At 44.7% G+C, this 18466-nt stretch overlaps 1 protein-coding gene across 1 annotated transcript in view; it reads left to right on the top strand.

The window, feature by feature from the left end:
- Positions 1-18466, top strand: part of LOC116504233 (complement C4-like) — a 90114-nt gene that overhangs the window by 25759 nt on the left and 45889 nt on the right. Inside the window, 7 exon segments of the mRNA XM_032211124.1 lie at positions 4568-4683; positions 6512-6682; positions 10045-10224; positions 12436-12618; positions 13779-13934; positions 15160-15286; positions 16477-16548. Of these exon segments, the coding sequence (XP_032067015.1) occupies positions 4568-4683; positions 6512-6682; positions 10045-10224; positions 12436-12618; positions 13779-13934; positions 15160-15286; positions 16477-16548 (1005 nt within the window).

The raw sequence follows: 18466 nt of genomic DNA, 5'->3' as shown, positions 1-18466 counted from the left end.
ACCAGTTCAGCCAAACCGGGCCAAACCAGTAGTAAACCACCACTGATGTGCATGCGTGCGGAAGAGCAAAGCGCATGCATGGGAGGCCACGTGCATGCATGGAAGGCACTCTCTCACACATATTTTCAGTGCACTGCAAACTGGTGGTAAAAGTATATGAAACCCCTAAACTTAAAAAAAAAACAGGAACATCTCCTTTGAATTGTAAATTTCATGGACACATCCCTGGAATTTTCGTGGCTACAGTGCTGAATTGGCCACAGCTTACATCTAACATGTGTTTTGACTCCCAATCTAATCTTGGAGAACAGGGGTGGGTTGCTAATCCCGTTCCAACCGGTTCGGTTGAAACGGGGCCGGCGGCATCCTCATGCACGCGCTCAGTTCACGCATGCGTCTTAGCGCCTGCGCAATGCTCCAGCTGCTCGTGGAGAGTCGCGCAGGTGCTGTATGTGCCATCCAGCTGCTCGCGGAGAATCGTGCAGGCGCTGTATGTTCCATCCAGCTGCTCGCGGAGAATCGCGCAGGCGCTGTATGTGCTATCCAGCTGCTCGCGGAGAATCGCGCAGGCGCTGTATGTGCCATGCGCCTGCATGGAAGCGCAGAAGTCTTCAAAGACCGGTAAGGAGCGCGGGCGGGCGGGTGGGCCCTTCGCCGTTCCTGGAAGTTACTTACTTCTGGGTTCGCCGACCAACCGGTTCGCGGGGACCGCCGTGAACCGGTTGAAACCCACCCCTGTTGGAGAACCTCTGTAGAGATAAGGGAGATGACTTTGAGGTAAATATTCAGGCTCTCTTGCCAATAGAAGAAAGGTTAAAACATTTTAACTCCTGAATCAGAAGTGGGTTGCTCCCAGTTCAGTCTGGTTCGGCTGAACTGGTAGTGGCGATGGTGGGAGCCTCCACCCACCCGCCCGGATGCTTTTGCACATGCGCAGAAGCATCATGCAAGAGAGAGAGAGAGCGTGCGTGCACACGAGAGAACCTGTATTAAAAAAAAATAGAAACCCACCACTGTCCTGAATGTCCAGATAACATTGGGAAATGGCTCAGGCAGAAACCTCCCTAATTCACTGGAATATAAAAAGGGGGAGGACAAGTAGACTTGCAAGATTCGGTTCTTATAGACAAGCTCAAGAAGACTACAGTTAGCATTCGACTTATAACAGTTCATTTAGCGACTGTTCAATGTTACAATGGCACTCTGAAAAGTGACATGGCCGTTTTTCGCACGACTGTTGCAGCCTCCCCATGGTTATGTGATCAAAATTCAGATGTTGGCAATTAGCATGTCTATGACAGTTGCCGTGTCCACGGGGTGTGTGTTTGTGTGTCACTTGATCCCCTTTTGCAACCTTCGGGCAAGCAAAGTCAATGGGGAAGCCGGATTCATTTAACAACTGTGTTACTAACTTAACCGCTGCAGTGATTCACTTAACAACAGTAGCAAGACGGATTGTAAAATGGGGCAAAATTCTCTTAACAGATGTCTCATTTAGCAACAGACATTTTGGGCTCCATTATGGTCGCACATTGAGGACTACCGTATTTTTCAGAGTATAAGACGCACCTTTTTTCCCTCAAAAAAGAGGGTGAAAATCTGGGTGTGTCTTATACACTGAATACAGCATTTTTGGCCTCCTGAAACCCCGCCCCCTTCACCAAAATGGCCGTGCAGAGCCTTTAGAAGGCTTGTAGAGTGCTCCTGGGGGCTGGAGGGGGCAAAAATGAGTGATAAACAGGCCGTTTTTCGCTTGTTCCCCCCCCCCAGCCCCCAGGAGCACTCTACAAGTCTCCTAAAGGCTATGCATGTCCTTTTTTTGACAAAAAATGGACCCATTTTCCGGAGGTCTGCATAGTGCAAAAACTTTTTTTTTTAATTTGCCTCTTCAAAATCTTGGTGCATCTTATACTCCGGAGCGTCTTATACTCCGAAAAATACGGTGCCTGTACTTTTAGCGTCGTTGATTCCTGGTCCGATCTACTGACAAGGGCTGACAACTTCCACCTCAGGGTTATTCAGAGCCAAACAAGGTCAACCGGATGTTTTACTTAGCTATGAAGTCCCCAGTCAGAATCTGAAGTATTTGGCCTGCTAGTGCCTAGAATGCACTCTCCCTTCAATGTTACAACCTCTTCCACACCAGGGTTTATTTTTCACACCGCTTTTCACACTTACGATGGTTGCAGCATCCCCACAGTCTTGTCATCAAAATTCAGACGTCTGGCAACTGACTCACATTTATGACAGGGTGATGTGATCCCCCTTTGCGACCTTCTGAAAAGCAAAGTCAGGGGGAAAACCAGATTCACTTAACAACTGTGTTAATAATTTAATAACAGCAGTCTTTCACTTAATAAATGTGGCAAGAATGGTCGTAAAATGGGGCAAAAGCTCACTTATAACAAAATAAATTTTCGGCTCTTAGGTGGTCCTACAGGTGATACTACTTGTATCAGCCTTTCCTTTCTTAACCATTTTCCAGGGATAAGAAAAACTATTCTCCAAAGCACCTGAGGGCAGGACAAGAAGCAATGGGTGGAAACTAATCAAGGAGAGAAGCAACTTAGAACTAAGGAGAAACGGATAGAACAATTAATCAGTGGAACAACTTGCCTGCAGAAGTTGTAAATGCTCCAACACTGGACGTTTTTAAGAAGATGTTGAATATCTCTTTTGTCTGAAGTGGTGTAGGGTTTTACTGCCTACACAGGGGGTTGACTACAAGACCTTCAAGGTCCCCTCAACTCTGCTATTCTATAAAAAGGCAGGGGAAGGTATAGGAAATCCTATAGACAGGAGACAATGCAGTCTCTGGACTCTTTATGAAATCTGTCAATGGGGCAAAGCCACTGCACAATTAAAAGCCTGATTTGAAAGCCCTCCTGTTAAAGCTGCGTCACCTCTTTCATACAATGGGATTGACCCACTGACTGCCCCATCTCACTTTATCCCTAGCAGATTCAAACCCTCTGCTAAATGTATTTATTTGGTTGAGAGTTGAGAGTATGGAATGAGTCTAGCCGTTGTGATTTATAAACCAGAGCTTGTAGCTGAGCCTGATATATAAACTCAATCAATTTGGGCTTGTTTAACAAACTTTAAGGGACGCGGTGGCTCAGTGGCTAAGATGCTGAGCTTGTTGATCAGAAAGGTTGGCAGTTCAGCGGTTTGAATCCCTAGCACCGCATAACAAAGTGAACTCCCATTACTCCCATTGCCGAGGTACACCCACGTTACACCTATCCTCCGTGAGCTGCACTGGCTACCAATTGGTCTCCGGACTCAATTCAAGGTGTTGGTTATTACCTTTAAAGCCCTACATGGCTTAGGACCAGGATACCTTTGAGACCGCCTGCTGCCACATACCTCCCAGCGGCCAGTAAGATCCCATAGATTGGGCCTCCTTCAGATGCCGTCGGCCAAACAATGTCGGCTGGCGGGCCCTCGGAGGAGAGCCTTCTCTGTGGCTGCTCCGACTCTTTGGAACCAGCTCCCCCCGGAAATCTGGACCATACCCACTCTGATGGCCTTCAGGAAAGCCGTAAAAACTTGGCTGTTCCAGCAGGCCTGGGGCTGTTGACCTCACTTTTGAGGTCCGGCCCCGACTAGAATGAATGTATGAGGGATGACTGTTGTTTTAAATTGTATTGTTGTTATGTGTTTTTTTATGTTTTCCTGTAAGCCGCCCGGAGTCCTTTGGAATTGGGCGGCATATAAAAGCTTCAAATAAAATAAATAATAATAATAAATAAAACTTGTCCCAGCTTCTGCCAGCCTAGCAGTTTGAAAGCATGCAGAAATGCGAGTAGAAAAATAGGAACCACCTTTGGTGGGAAGCTAACAGTGTTCCGTGCGCCTTTGGCACTTTGTCATGCTGGCCACATGACCATGGAGACGTCTTTGGACAGCGCTGGTTCTTCAGCTTTGAAATGAAGATGAGCACCACCCCCTAGAGTCAGGAATGACTAACACATATGTGCGAGGGGAACCTTTACCTTCACCTTAAGAAACTTTAAGCTCCCACTGTGTGAAATGAGTCAGCCTGAACACTGATGAGAGAAACAAAGCAAATACAGGCAATCTTTGGCTTACGGCCACAATTGAGCCCAAAATTTCTGTTGCTAAGCGAGATGGTTGTTCAGTGAGTTTTGCACGATTTCTTGCCATAGCTGTGAAGTGAATCGCTGCGGTTGTTAATTTAGTAACATGGTGGGGAAATGAATAAATATTTCACCAGGGAATTTATTTGTCAAAGGGTCACAAGAGGGGATCGCACAACACGACCCCAGGACACTGCAACTGTCATAAATGAGAACTAGTTGCCAAACATCCGAATTTTGATCACGTGACCATGGGGAAATGCTACAACGGTCGTAAGTGTGAAAAAACAGTCATAAGTCACTTTTTTCCAATGCCACTGTAGCTTTTGAATGGTTGCTAAAAGAAGGCCGACCTGTATATGTTACTGATTTGTTAACCTTCTTTTCATCTAACCTGGGCAGCATCTCTGTAAAACGTGGTTCAATTCAAGGGTGGCTTGTTGACCTTTTCTTCCTTCTCCTAGGTGGAGAGCTGGAGGAACAAGAACTCACCTCGGTTAAATTTATATCATCGCCTTACTCAGTGGACTTGTCGAAAACCAAGCGTTACTTTGTGCCCAATGCTCCCTACGAAGTGCTGGTATGTGCTGTGGTTTTTTTTTTTGCCCTGTTCATCATCCATCTTGGGTAGGGCGGTTGTGAGAATGGGCGCATGTTGATTCTGGTTGTCCTTCACATTTCTGAATTCCAAACACAGGGTTTGGCACACACTTCAGCAGCTTGACACTGGTTTGTAAAGCAGCTGGAAACGAAGGTGGCTTAAGAAATCTTTGTTTGGTCAGGGGAAAAGTCTAACCTTAACCGTAACCCTAACCTTACATTTTTTACAATTTTCCAACCGCTTAGTCTAGATCAGAGTTTCCCAACATGTCAACTTGAAGGTGTGTCAACTTGAAGGTATGTGGACTTCTACTCCCAGAATTCCCCAGCCAGTTAGACTGGCTGGGGAATTCTGGGAGTTGAAGTCCACACACCTTCAAGTTGCTAGGTTGAGGAACACTGGCCTAAAGAAGGAGAAAATGGCAGAACTCTGACCAATACCAATATTACCTTGACAAACTTGAACATTGGGCACTATCTAACAAAATGAAATTCAATGGTGAAAAGCGTAAGGTTCTACATTTAGGCAACAAAAACGAAATGCACAGGTACAGTATAGGTGGTACCTTGCGCAACAGTAGTAACTGTGAGAGGGATCTTGGAGTCCTAGTGGAAAACCATTTAAATATGAGCCAGCAGTGTGTAGCAGCTGCCAAAAAAGCCAACAGTTCTAGGCTACATAAAGAGAGGGATAGAATCAAGATCACGTGAAGTGTTAATACCACTTTACAATGCCTTGGTAAGGCCACACTTGGAATACTGCATTCAATTTTAGTCACCACGATGTAGAAAAGATGTGGAGACTCTAGAAAGAGTGCAGAGAAGAGCAACAAAGATGATTAGGGGACTGGAGGCTAAAACATATGAAGAATGGTTGCAGGAACTGGGTATGTCTAGTTTAATAGAAAGAAGGACTACGGGAGACATGATAACAGTGTTACAATATCTCAGGGGTTGCCACAAAGAAGGGGGAGTCAAACTATTTTCCAAGGCACCTGAGGGCAGAGCAAGAAGCAATGGGTGGAAACTAATCAAGGAGAGAAGCAACTTAGAACTGAGGAGAAATTTCCTGACAGTTAGAACAATTAATCAGTGGAACAGCTTGCCTCCAGAAGTTGTGAATGCCCCAACACTATAAGTCTTTAAGAAGATGTTGGATAGCCGTTTGTCTGAAACGGTATAGGGTTTCCTGCCTAGGCAGGAGGTTGGACTAGAAGACCTCCAAGGTTCCTTCCAACTCTGCTATTGTATTACCATTGACTTTTTTTTAAAAAAAGCAAGCCCAATATTTCACTTTTGCAACAGTAAACTTATAAAAATCAAGTTTAAAGACGGCATTTCAGTGATAATTTTGTTTAGAAAGAATGGGTAGATGTCAACTTTTTAAAAGCCGTTCGGAGTCACTGACTCTAAGTCTAAATAAATAAATAAACTTAATAAATAAAGAGGCTGGGGGAAAAATGAGGATATGTGCATTTTCCCACCTCAAGAACGGGTCAGGGGACTAAATTTGCATCCTGGGTGTGGATCCATCAGCTGTTTTGGGTTTTAGAGATATAACTTTTAACCACCAGAGGTCATTCTTTTGATGAAACATATCCTTAAATTGCAATGGATCATCTGAAACGCAGTTGGAAAGTTTTAGAAATGCTTCAGGCTTCGGGATTTTAAGGAGAAGCCATTGGTTACCGACACTTGTTAAGTCTAGACTGCTTGTATGGTTGGTGTTTGTCTGTTTGAATTCTGAAAGGCCCAGAGCACTTATCATTGTTAAGAAAACATTCTGGATTTTCTTCCACGTTCTCCAGGCTCGAATCACACTGCCGGATGGCTCGCCAGCCCCCAACCTCCCAGTCCGCTTCAGAACCAGCATAACCGGAGCGCAATCTCCCATGGATGAAGAGCAGAACACCGATGAGCAGGGAAATGTGAACTACAGAATCAATGTTGCTCAAGGCTCTTCTTCAGTCACTGTCATGGTATGGGTTCACCCATCAAAAGGGAGGGGACAGGAGGGGAGGGAGAAAGACAATTACAGCAAAATCTGTGTGTAATGTCTATTCGTTCACAGTAAATGGGAATACAGGGCGGGGCATAACCTTTTCCTAGGGGGTCACAGCAACACTTGTAATAACAACACAAATAATTCATACACCATTCGAAAGCCCATCAAAAACTGAGTTTATTGACACGATTTAATAGTCAGTATGACCACCATTAGCCCTTCGAACAGCATTCAAACGAGGTGGATAAGAACACAACAAATCTTCAAACAGTTCCGTTCGATTTTCCAGATTTTTCAACACAGTTTCCAAATTCATTCTCAAAGTTTCAACCGAATATCGATTTTGACCTTGCTCCTGAATCATCAGAGCTTCCACTTCATCCTTAATTATGGCCCCAATGTTCTCTGCCGGATTGAGATCTGGCGAATTTCCCGGCCAGACGTCATTGCCCCAAAATTCGACATTGTTGTCCTTTAACAATTGCTGAGTCGCATTTGCACGCATGCAAGGAGCTTTGTCATGAAGAAAGACAGCCTCACCAACCACCAAGACATTGTCTGGATCACTGAGAAATAATAATTCTCCAATAAAATTTTCTCACGGAAATAACTGCCATCCCAGGATTCCCCTTTATCCTTCAAAACCCAATGCAGTTTCTTGGCTGTGAAAATGACGAAAATCCCGATGCAAGTCGGATTGCGAACGATTTGTCGATATCGTTCATGTTTGGCGATGTCGTCGACGTCTTTAGCCCAAATTCGATCGTTCTGGAAATTCGGTTTTCGAATGGCATAAACGAAGAATTCGTCAGATGGCGCCAAATGAAGAAAATCTTCCTCGGTCCATTCAGACAACCAATCGCACAACCAAAGCCGATCTTGAACGTGTGTTTGAGTTTTCAATGGTTTGCAAATGACGTGGAATGGCTTCAAATCTTCTCGTTCTCGATATCGGCCGATTGTCCTTTGATCAACTTGTTTTCCACGAATTTGAAGGATTTCTTGGGCCACTTTTCGGTTTCCTTTTCGTTGTTTGCGACTGCCAGTTGCAATGATGGCTTTGCTTTCTTGGGACAGTTGCAGAGGACGCCCTTCTCCAAATTTTGTGAAACATTCTTGGGCTGTTTTGTTCCAATTATCAGTAACCCAATCCGGATGACGTTTCAATTTGTTTGCAATCCATTTTCGATTGATAAACGTCGCTCCAGCATCGCGAGCCTCTCGAAAGGCAATGCATTTTATTCTGTCAATGATCCTTTGTTCTTCCGAATCGAATTTTCCAGCCATTCTTAAAGCAAATTTAACATTTAATAGCTCATTCAATTCAGTTTTTTATGGGCTTTAAAATGAGGTGTCGCGGAAGTTGTAAACTGCTGTCGATCTTGCTGTGACCCCTTAGGAAAAGGTTATGCCCCGCCCTGTACACATCAGGAGTGGGTTCCTGCCAGTTCTAACCTCTTCTAGAGAAGAGGTTCCACAAATCTACAGTGCCGTTTAGAACCGGTTCCATCTCCCTCCCCCCACCCGTCCGCACATCATCAAGATGAAGAACGAGAGGAGGAATTCTGGGAGTTGAAGTCCACAAGTCTTAAAGCTATCAAGTTTGAACACCCCTGGGGGTTTTTTCCTAAAGGGTTAGGGGTGCAAGGGTCTTGTAACTTGACAGCTTTAAGACTTCCATGCTTCAAATGCCAGAGTTTTGGTTGCTAAGCAAGAGCGTTGTTAAGTGAGTTTCACCACATTTTACAAGTTGGCCACACCCACCCAGTCGCCTGACTGCCAAGCCACTCCTACCCAGTCACATGGCTGGCAAGCCACTCCTACTAAGTCTCCTGACTGCCAAGCCACTCCCACCCGGTCACATGGTCGGCAGGCCACACCTATAGAAGAGGTTCTAAAAAATTTTGAAACCCACCACTGGTACACATGTATATGTGTATGTGTACGTGTACATGTACATGTACGTGTACGTATATGTATATGTATATGTATGCATATTGTACAGATAGCCTTTGATTTACAACAGTTCATTTAATGATCGTTTGAAGTTACAACGGCACTGTAAAAAGTGAGTTATGACCACTATTCACACTTACAAAACCTCTGATAAGCAGAATCAATAGGGAAGCCACTTAACAACTGCAGTGATTCTCTTAAGATCTGTGGCAAGAAAGGTCATAAAATGGGGCAAAAGTCATTTAACAACTTGATTAGCAGTAGAAATTTGAGGCTCAATTGTGGCCATAAGTCGAGGACTACCTGTACATAAAACTTTCCCAACCCAGAAATAGATAGATAGATAGATAGATAGATAGATAGATAGATAGATAGATAGATAGATAGATAGATGATAGATAGATAGATAGATAGATAGATAGATAGATAGATAGATGATAATAGATGATAGAAGAGGTAGATAAATAGAGAGAGGGAGAGAGTTAGGTAGAGGATGGATGGATGGATGGATGGATGGATGGATGGATGGATGGATGGATGGATATAGACAGACAGACAGACAGACAGACAGACACCATAGATACCATAGATGGATGGATGGATAATAATAGATGATAGAAGAGGTAGATAAATAGAGAGAGGGAGAGAGTTAGGTAGAGGATGGATGGATGGATGGATGGATGGACGGACGGACAGAGAGAGAGAGAGAGAGACAGACAGACAGACAGACAGACAGACAGAAACATAGATAGACAGATAGGCAGACAGATACATAGATACATCACAGGTGGGTTCCTACCTATTTGGTCCAGTTCGGCCGAATAGGTAGTAACTCCAGGGGACACATGACCATACCAGTTCTATCCTCGGTGGCGCCATCTTGATTTTCTGTTCTGCACATGTGCAGAACAATCTTCATTGAAAAAAATGTACTTTTTATTCCTTTTTAAATGTTGTGCGCATGCAGGGAAGGGAAGCACGCCCACCCACATTTTTTTTTACTACCCAACCGGTAATAATGGCGGCCGGAACCCATCCCTGAGATACATATATAGATGATAGATAGAAATCTTTCATTGGAACTGTCTCTCCATATGAGCAATAGTACTTAGACTTATATACTGCTTCACATAGCTTCACAGCCCTCTCTAAGCAGTTTATAGAGTCGGCCTACTGCCCTCAACAGTCTGGCTCCTCATTTTATCAACCTTGAAAGGATAGAAGGCTGAGTCAACCTTGAGCCAGTGAGAATCGGACTGCCGAACTGCTGGTAGGCGGCAGCCAGCAGAATTAGCCTGCAATGTTGGCTGTGCCACCACAGGTCATCCCCTCTGTCCAGTATGTCTATAAAGACCCTGACTATCTTTGTTTTTCCCACAGCTAACAGCGGGAACAGAGAGTCCAGCAGAAGCAACCCTGACCGCCAAGGCCACCAAGTCTTCCAGAGGCAACTATTTGATCATTGAAAATCGCAAAAGTTATGGCTTGAATATTGGAGACACCCACACAATTGACTTGACACCCATTGGATCAATTGCCTTCACCCGCATCTATTACATGGTGAGTCCCTTCAGGAGGTTTGGTGGGAGATATTCATGAGAATCTTGTGGTTCTCTCTCTTTATACACAAGTGGCTTTTCCTGTCAGTCTTGGTGGGCGTCTGCTCGAAGAACTGTGAAGAAAATTAGCAGTGTGCACCCATGAACTCCAACTAGCAGTCTGGAGACATTATGAAAACTCCTTAATTGCGCAACACATGGACACACATAACCAAAGCTTCAATTGGGAAACTGTGAGAACCCTAGACCAAAAACGCCAGAGAATTCCTGGAAGCCTGTTATTCCGACAGATCAGCCATCAATAGGTACATAGAGATAAACAACAGCTAAATACCATTCAACAGAGACAATCGAAAAGCTAAAGGGGAAATAAAGGGACCACAACAGCTCCTCCCTAAAAATCAACACCCAGATAAACAGAGATGAACACCTAGATCAGGGGTGTCAAAATCAATGCCGGCAGGCCAGATCCGGCCCGAGAGAGGGGGGGGAGAGGGGGGAGGGAGAGAGAGATACCATAGATAGATAGATGGATGGATGATAATAGATGATAGAAGAGGTAGATAAATAGAGAGAGGTAGGCAGATGATGGATGGATGGATGGGTGGATGGATGGATGGATGGATGGATGGATGGATGGATAGATAGATAGATAGATAGATAGATAGATAGATAGATAGATAGATAGATAGATAGATGATAGAAGACATAGAGAGAGAGAGAGAGAGGTAGATGATGGATGGATGGATAGATAGACAGACAAACAGACAGGCAGGCAGGCAGACAGACACATAAACAGATACATAGATACATATATAGATGATAGATAGATAGATAGATAGATAGATAGATAGATAGATAGATAGATAGATAGATAGATAGATGATAGATAGATACCATAGATGGATGAATGATAATAGATGATAGAAGACATAGATAAATAGAGGGAGAGTTAGGTAGATGATAGATGGATAGATGGGTAGATGGATGGATGGATGGATGGATGGATGGATGGATGGATGGATAGATAGATAGATAGATAGATAGATAGATAGATAGATAGATAGATTAGATCGATAGAGTAGATTGATAGAGTAGATTGATAGATTAGATAGATAAATAAATAGATGATAAATCTTTCATTGGAATTATCCCTCCATAATAGCAATAGACTTGCCCGTATTTTTCGGAGTACAAGACGCACCTTTTCCCTCAAAAAAGAGGCTGAAAATCTGGGTGTGTCTTACACACTGAATACAGCATTTTTTGCCTCCCGAAACCCTGCCACCTTCACCAAAATAGCCGTGCCTAGCCTTTAGGAGGCTTTCAGAGTGCTCCTTCGGGCTGGGGAGGGCAGAAATGTGTGAAAAACGGGCTGTTTCTTTGCTCAATTTTGCTCTCCCAGGCCCCGGGAGCACTCTATAAGCATCCTAAAGGCTATGCATGCCCTTTTTTGACAAACAACTGGCCTGTTTTCGTGAAAAATGGGCCATCTTTTGCTCGTTTTACCCCCCCCTCCCCTGGGAGCACTCTACAAGCCTCCTACAGGCTATTCATGCCCTTTGGGGGGGGGAACAGGCCATTTTTGAGAGGTCTGCAGAGTGCAAAAACCTTTTTTTTTATTTGCCTCTTCAAAATCTTAGTGCGTCTTATACTCCGAAAAATACAGTATATAGTGCTTTGCAGAGCTTTACAGCCCTCTCAAAGCAGTTTAGAGAGTCAGCTATTGTGCCCCCTCCCCAACAATCTGGCTCCTCATTTTACCTACCTAGGAAGGATGGAAGGCTGAGTCAACCTTGAGCCAGTGAGAATCCAACTGCCGAACTACTGGCAGCTGGCAGTCAGCAGAAGTAGCCTGCAATTCTAACCCCTTCACTTGGCAACTAGCCTCTATTTATGACGGGTTCCAGTGTCCTTGGGCCATGTACCTTTGACGACCTACTGACCAGCAATAGGGAAGGCAGATTCACCGAACCAACCGCGTTACTAATTTAATAACGGCAGTGATTCACTTCAAAACTGCGCCTGGAAAAGTTGCCAAATGGGGCAAAACTCTACAAATGTCTCACTCAGTCACGGAAATTTGGGGCTCGGTTGTGGCCGTAAGTTGAGGACTACCTGTACTGGATTATGGGATTATTATTTGATTTGATTTTTAATTTCTAGAAGATGTGCCTCTGTGTTAAGTACTTTTTTGACTGTCTCCTTGCAGGTTTTGAGCAAAGGGGACATCATCTCTGTAAGCAGCATTCCGCGTGGCTCTCACTTAGCAGCCACTATTCACATTACACCCAATCTGATGCCAACGTTTCGTGTCGTGGCCTTTTACCGCCTTGGGGATGAAATTGTCTCTAACTCCATATGGTTGGAGGTGATCGCCCGCTGCGAGGGGAAGGTATGTTGCATTTAGGAGGGGTCTGCGTTTCCGAATCCACTCCAGAGTTTTGTGCCAGTGATTTGTTTCTAAGACAGTCAGTTGTTTCACTCACTGCCACATACCCGCATTCCGTTCCGGCCTTGGCTTGGTTTTTGGTGTAGTGCAGGGCAGTGGTGGGTCCCGGATCCCGTCGCAACTGGTACGCTGCGACGGGGCCAGGCGTCCACCTCAGGCACGTGCGCTGCAGACGCATGTGCCACACCACCACCCTGCAACGCTCCAGCTGCTTGGCGGAGGTCACCGAAGCGCTGTACGCTGTGCGCACATGTGCAATTGGCCCATTTCCCTCAAAAAGCAGTAAGGAGAATGGGCAGGCAGGTGCGCCCAACGAGCCACTGTTCCGGTACAGTGGCCGCTGCTCCCAGCTGCCACGGGTACGCCCCTACCGGGCTGTACTGCCCGGAACCCACCCCTGGTGCAGGGGTGTCAAACTCAAGGCCCACTGGCTGGAATCCGGTCTACAGACTGCTTAGATCTGGCCCATGGGGCCAGCCTGGAAACAGCAAAGGACCGGCCCACAGTGCCTCTGCCAGCAAAAATGGACCACGTGGGGGATGCACACAGCCCCCCGCACTCCATTTTCAATGGCAGATGGTTGCAGGGGGCCGTTGCGGCCGAAAATGGGATGCAGTGACCCCCTGAGCTTCATTTTCATTGGCAGAGGGCTATCAAAACAAACTGAAGTAACAGATTGTAACAGAGTTGGAAGGGAACTTGCAGGTCATCTAGTCCAAACTCTGCCCAGCAGGAGACCCTACACCTGCCTCTACCTAGGATCGAACTCACAACCTCCTGTTTGTGAGGCAAGAGCTCCACCTTTAGGCCACCGAAAACAGAACAAAAGGGGAAATGTTTCCCCTTTTGCATTTGAGCTTGCAAGAAGGGACAGGAAAGGAGAAAGGGAAAGAGGAAAGCCAAAGCCAAAGAAGGAACGAGGGGAAGAGAGCAAGGAAGGAAAAATAAGGAAAGACCAACCCATTACTTTCCAAATATTTCGGAGAGCGCTTCTGGAATTCCCAGGTCATTCATGAAGTTGTCACTTCTCCCACCTAGAGATCAAGGAAGTAGTTGTGGTTGGCTGTCCTCCTTCTCCCTCACTCTGTCTTTCTAACCTTCAGCTGGAGATTCGCTCCTCGTCCAACATAGACCGTCTAAAGCCACAGTCCCGCGTGTCACTCACCCTAAACACGGATGACAAATCCTTCGTCTCTCTCTCTGCCACGGATGCTGCCGTTTATGCTCTCAATGGGAAGAATCGACTCTCACAAGGCAAGGTATGGTGCCTTCTGCTTCAGCCACTCTTCTGACTCACTTGGGGACACAACTCCTTGTTTCAACTCCTGGTGTAAGATAGCTATGATGATTGGGAATTTGATGGGCACGTTTGGGCCCCTGAGGGTAGGACGAGAAATAAAATAATTTTTATAGACTAGAATGGAATGGAATGGAATGGAATGGAATAGAATAGAATAGAATAGAATAGAATAGAATAGAATAGAATAGAATAGAATTCTTTATTGGCCAAGTGTGATTGGGCACACAAGGAATTTGTCTTTGGTGCATCTGTTCTCAGCGTACATAAAAAGACAAGATACATTCGTCAAGAATCATACGGTACAACACTTAATGATAGTCATAGGGTACAAATAAGCAATCAAATCATACTAGGAAACAATCAATATAAATCGTAAGGATACAAGCAACAAAGTTACAGTCATACAGTCATAAGTGGGAGGGGATGGGTGAGCGGAAGGATGAGAAGATTAATAGTAGTGCACACTTAGTAAATAGTTTGACAGTGTTGAGGGAATTATTTGTTAGCAGTATTTATTTATTCATATTTTATTTTTTTTATTTTATTTTATTTTTATTCATTCATTTATATTTATTGACTGCCCATCTTAGGCCATGCTCCTGAGGGCTGGGGAGGGCAAAAATGAGTGAAAATGGGTGTGTTTTTGCCCTCCCAAGCCCCCGGGAGCACTCTGTAGGCTTTCCAAGTGCTTGGCATGCCCTGTTTTTTTGCAAAAAAATGGACCTGTTTTTGTGAAAAGCGGGCCCATTTTTTGCTCGTTTTTGCCCTCCCGGCCTCAGGAGCACTTTGTAGGCCTCTCAAACTCTCTGCATGCCCTGTTTTTCACAAAAGAATTGGGGTGCAGAGGGTTTGGGAGGCATGCATAGTGCTCCTGGGGGACAGGGAAGGCAATTTTTTTTCTTTTTAATTTATTTTTTCAAAATCTTGGTGCGTCTTATATTCCAGTGCGTCTTATAGTCCGAAAAATATGGTATGTTTGCACCTGTTCTTGTTCTAGTTAAACTAGCTGGGGAATTCTGGGAATTATGGTCCACACATCTTAAAGTTGCCAAGGCTGAGAGACACTGGTCCAGTGAAACATCACACACCGATAATAGAAGCAGTCTCTCTTTTTCTCTGATCCCTCTCCCTTCCTGGCCGTATCATCTTTCCACACGCGTATTTATTTTCCCTCTTGAAATCAGGTTTTTGAGGCCATGAAAAGTTATGATCTCGGCTGCACTGCTGGCGGTGGGGAGGATTCCCTGGGTGTCTTCGCCGATGCTGGTCTCTCAATTCGTGCCGGCGGGCAGCAAAGCCCCCTCCGGAAGGGTGAGTAACCAGTCCTGAACAGTGGTGGGATTCAAACATTTTTACTGGTATTCAGCAAGTTCTGTGGGCGCAGCTTGGTGGGCGTGGCATGGCTTGGTGGGCATGGCAGGGGAAAGATACTGTAAAATCTCCATTTCCTCCCCACTCCAGGGGAAGGTTACTACAAAATCCCCATTTCCTCCTCATCAGTTGAGGCAGAGAATAGATGGGACGGGGCCAGTCAGAGGAGGCATTTGCCGGTTCTTCGAACTACTCAAAATTTCCACTTCTGGTTCTCCATAACTGGTCAGAACCTGCTGAATACCACCTCTGGTCCTGAAGGAAAAGAAAGGGGCAATTATCAGCAGTTTCAATCCTCATAGTCATAAAGAAAATAAATCATAGAAATTGCAAAGCTGTGAGGGGAAGAAATGAAATAACCCTCTTGGCTGGCTCAGAGAGATGTAAGGTTAAAACTGTCAAAATCTCACAAGGAGAATGCCCTTTTCTTCTTCTTAAATTTGTGCCCTCTTGTCTGAAATTTCAACCAAATCTCACAGGTTTTTGACAACTTTCTAGTAGCCTGGGCATTCATTGGCGCCCATTCACTTGCTTTACTGTCTGACAAGTATTTATTTTCTTCTTCCGTTTCTGAGAAACCGCAGCTCTCCTTGTCCATCAGGAATCCTTGTCCTTTTAATACTGTTAGTGGGATTTTATGTATGTATTTATTTATTTATTGAGTTTCATGTTGTGAGAATGGCTGATGGTCGGATTCCGAAAGATCTCCTGTATGGAGAATTCGTGCAGGGAAAGTGCCTCAGAGGGAGGCCACAGCTACGATATAAGGATATCTGCAAGAGGGATCTGAAGGCCTTGGGAATGGACGTTAACAGCTGGGAAAACTTGACCTATGATCGTTCAGCTTGGAGGCTAAAGACACAGCATGGCCTCCTCCAATTCGAAGAGACAATTGTTCAGCAGGCTGAGGGAAAGAGACAGTCCCGGAATCAGCGAAATCTGGGAGCTGGGCAGGGGACAGAATGTAACTGCCCTCAGTGTGGAAGGGATTGCCATTCTCGAATTAGCCTTTTTAGCCACACCAGATGCTGTTTTAAGACCTCTTTCCAGAACACAACACCATAGTCTTTGGAGACTGAAGGATGCCACGTATTGAGTTTCTGTTCATCTTTTCCTTTTCATTTCCACAGCACATGGATGTGAAGAAAACGCTTCCCGAAAAAAGCGCTCCCTGTCATTTCAACAGGAGATAGACAAGAAAGGTAAATGCTGGGAGATGAGGTTCTCCGTTGTGATTCTAGGAACACAGTTGCTCCAATTTAAGCAAAGAACTTTACTGGGGAGAGCCAGAATTAATAATAGACCGGGGAGGACCCAGAGCAGGATGGAGCCCATTAAGTGGTTTGTATGAATGTGTGTTGTTGCTGGGGGGGGGGTGGGTGTTATTATTTTACTAATTTATTGTTTTATTATTTTTATTCTTATTATTTCTTTTATATAGTTTTTGTATCCATGTAAGCTGCCTTGAGTCTCCATGTGCGAGTTGGCGGCAATATAAAATTTCAAAACAAAACAAAAATAAAAAATAAAATAATACAAATAGGAATGCAAAAGCAAATGCAAATACAAATACAAATACAATGCAATGCAATACAATACAATACAATACAATACAATACAATACAATAGCAGAGTTGGAAGGGACCTTGGAGGTCTTCTAGTCCAACCCCCTGCCTACACACGAAACCCTATACCGTTTCAGACAACATCTTAAAGACTACCAGTGTTGGAGCACTTCTCTGCACTCTTTCTAGAGTCTCCACATCTTTTCTACATCGTGGTGACCAAAATTGAATGCAGTATTCCAAGTGTGGCCTTACCAAGGCATTGTAAAGTGGTATTAACACTTCATGTGATCTTGATTCTATCCCTCTGTTTATGTAGCCTAGAACTGTGTTGGCTTTTTTGGCAGCTGCTACACACTGCTGGCTCATATTTAAATAGTTGTCCACTAGGACTCCAAGACCCCTTTCACAGTTATTACTATTGAGGAAGGTACCACCTATACTGTACCTGTGCATTTCGTTTTTGTTGCCTAAATGTAGAACCTTACTCTTTTCACCATTGAATTTCATTCAAATGCAAATGCAAATACAAATACAAATACAAGCTAGAATTTAGGCTTATATACTGCCCCATAGTGCTTTACAGCACTATCTGGAGTGCTGTAATATAGAACAGGGGTCCCCCACGCCCCCGGGCCACAGCCCACTAGCAGGCTGCAGCCTGTTTGAAATAGGGCTGCTGGAAAAATGGGCAAGCATGTGCGCGAAGTGGAAGGTGCTTTCACATGCACACGAAGCTCCACTCGTACAAATGGAGCTTTCCGCTGTCAGCACCTTCCACTCACCTGAGTGGATCTTCGCACACAAGCACAAATGCCTGCAGTGAACACGAGTGGAGCTTTGCGCCAGAGTGGAAGCATCCTCCACTTGCGCATAAAACTCCATTCGTGTGAGTGGAGAGCACAATGCCGCCTGCAGAAATGACCCCACCGCGCCGGTCCAAGCTGTCAACTTAGAAAGGTTGGAGACTGCTGCAATTGTTAAGTGAATCACAGGGTTGTTAAGTGAATCTGGCTTTCCCCCGTTTGATTTTGCTTGGCATAAACTGGCTGGGAAGGTTACAAATAGCGATCACATGACCCATGTATCGTAAATACATGCCAGCCGTCAAGCATCTGGATTTTGATCATGTGACCATGGGGATGCCCCAGCAGTTGTAAGTGTGAAAACTGGCCGTAAGTCATTTTTTTCAGTGTCATTGTAACTTCCAATGCCCACTAAATGAATAGGTGTAAATCAAGGAGTATCTGTATTTAGTAATAGCTAGAGGGACAAAGTAACAGTGGATTCTTCGTATCTTCAGAGTTGTTCCCAAGCTGTAGGATTTGTATTTCAAATCTCCTGAATTTTGCGTCTTCTAAATCTCATGGGCATTCAGCTTTTTCATCTCACATCTTGACTACTGAAATCTCACGAGATTTGATCATCTCACAAAATGTCGGCCATTTTGAGCTGATTTAATGCCGTACATACATACAATTGATTGACTGAATATAGGAATGGATGAATGACTTGGTGGGGGGGGCAGAGGTGGGTTGCCAATTTTTCTACTACT

The sequence above is a fragment of the Thamnophis elegans genome, chromosome 2, assembly GCF_009769535.1.
Source record: "Thamnophis elegans isolate rThaEle1 chromosome 2, rThaEle1.pri, whole genome shotgun sequence".
NCBI lineage: Eukaryota > Metazoa > Chordata > Lepidosauria > Squamata > Colubridae > Thamnophis > Thamnophis elegans.
Note: the sequence above shows the minus strand (reverse complement) of the source record. Positions and strands in the feature narration are given on the sequence as shown.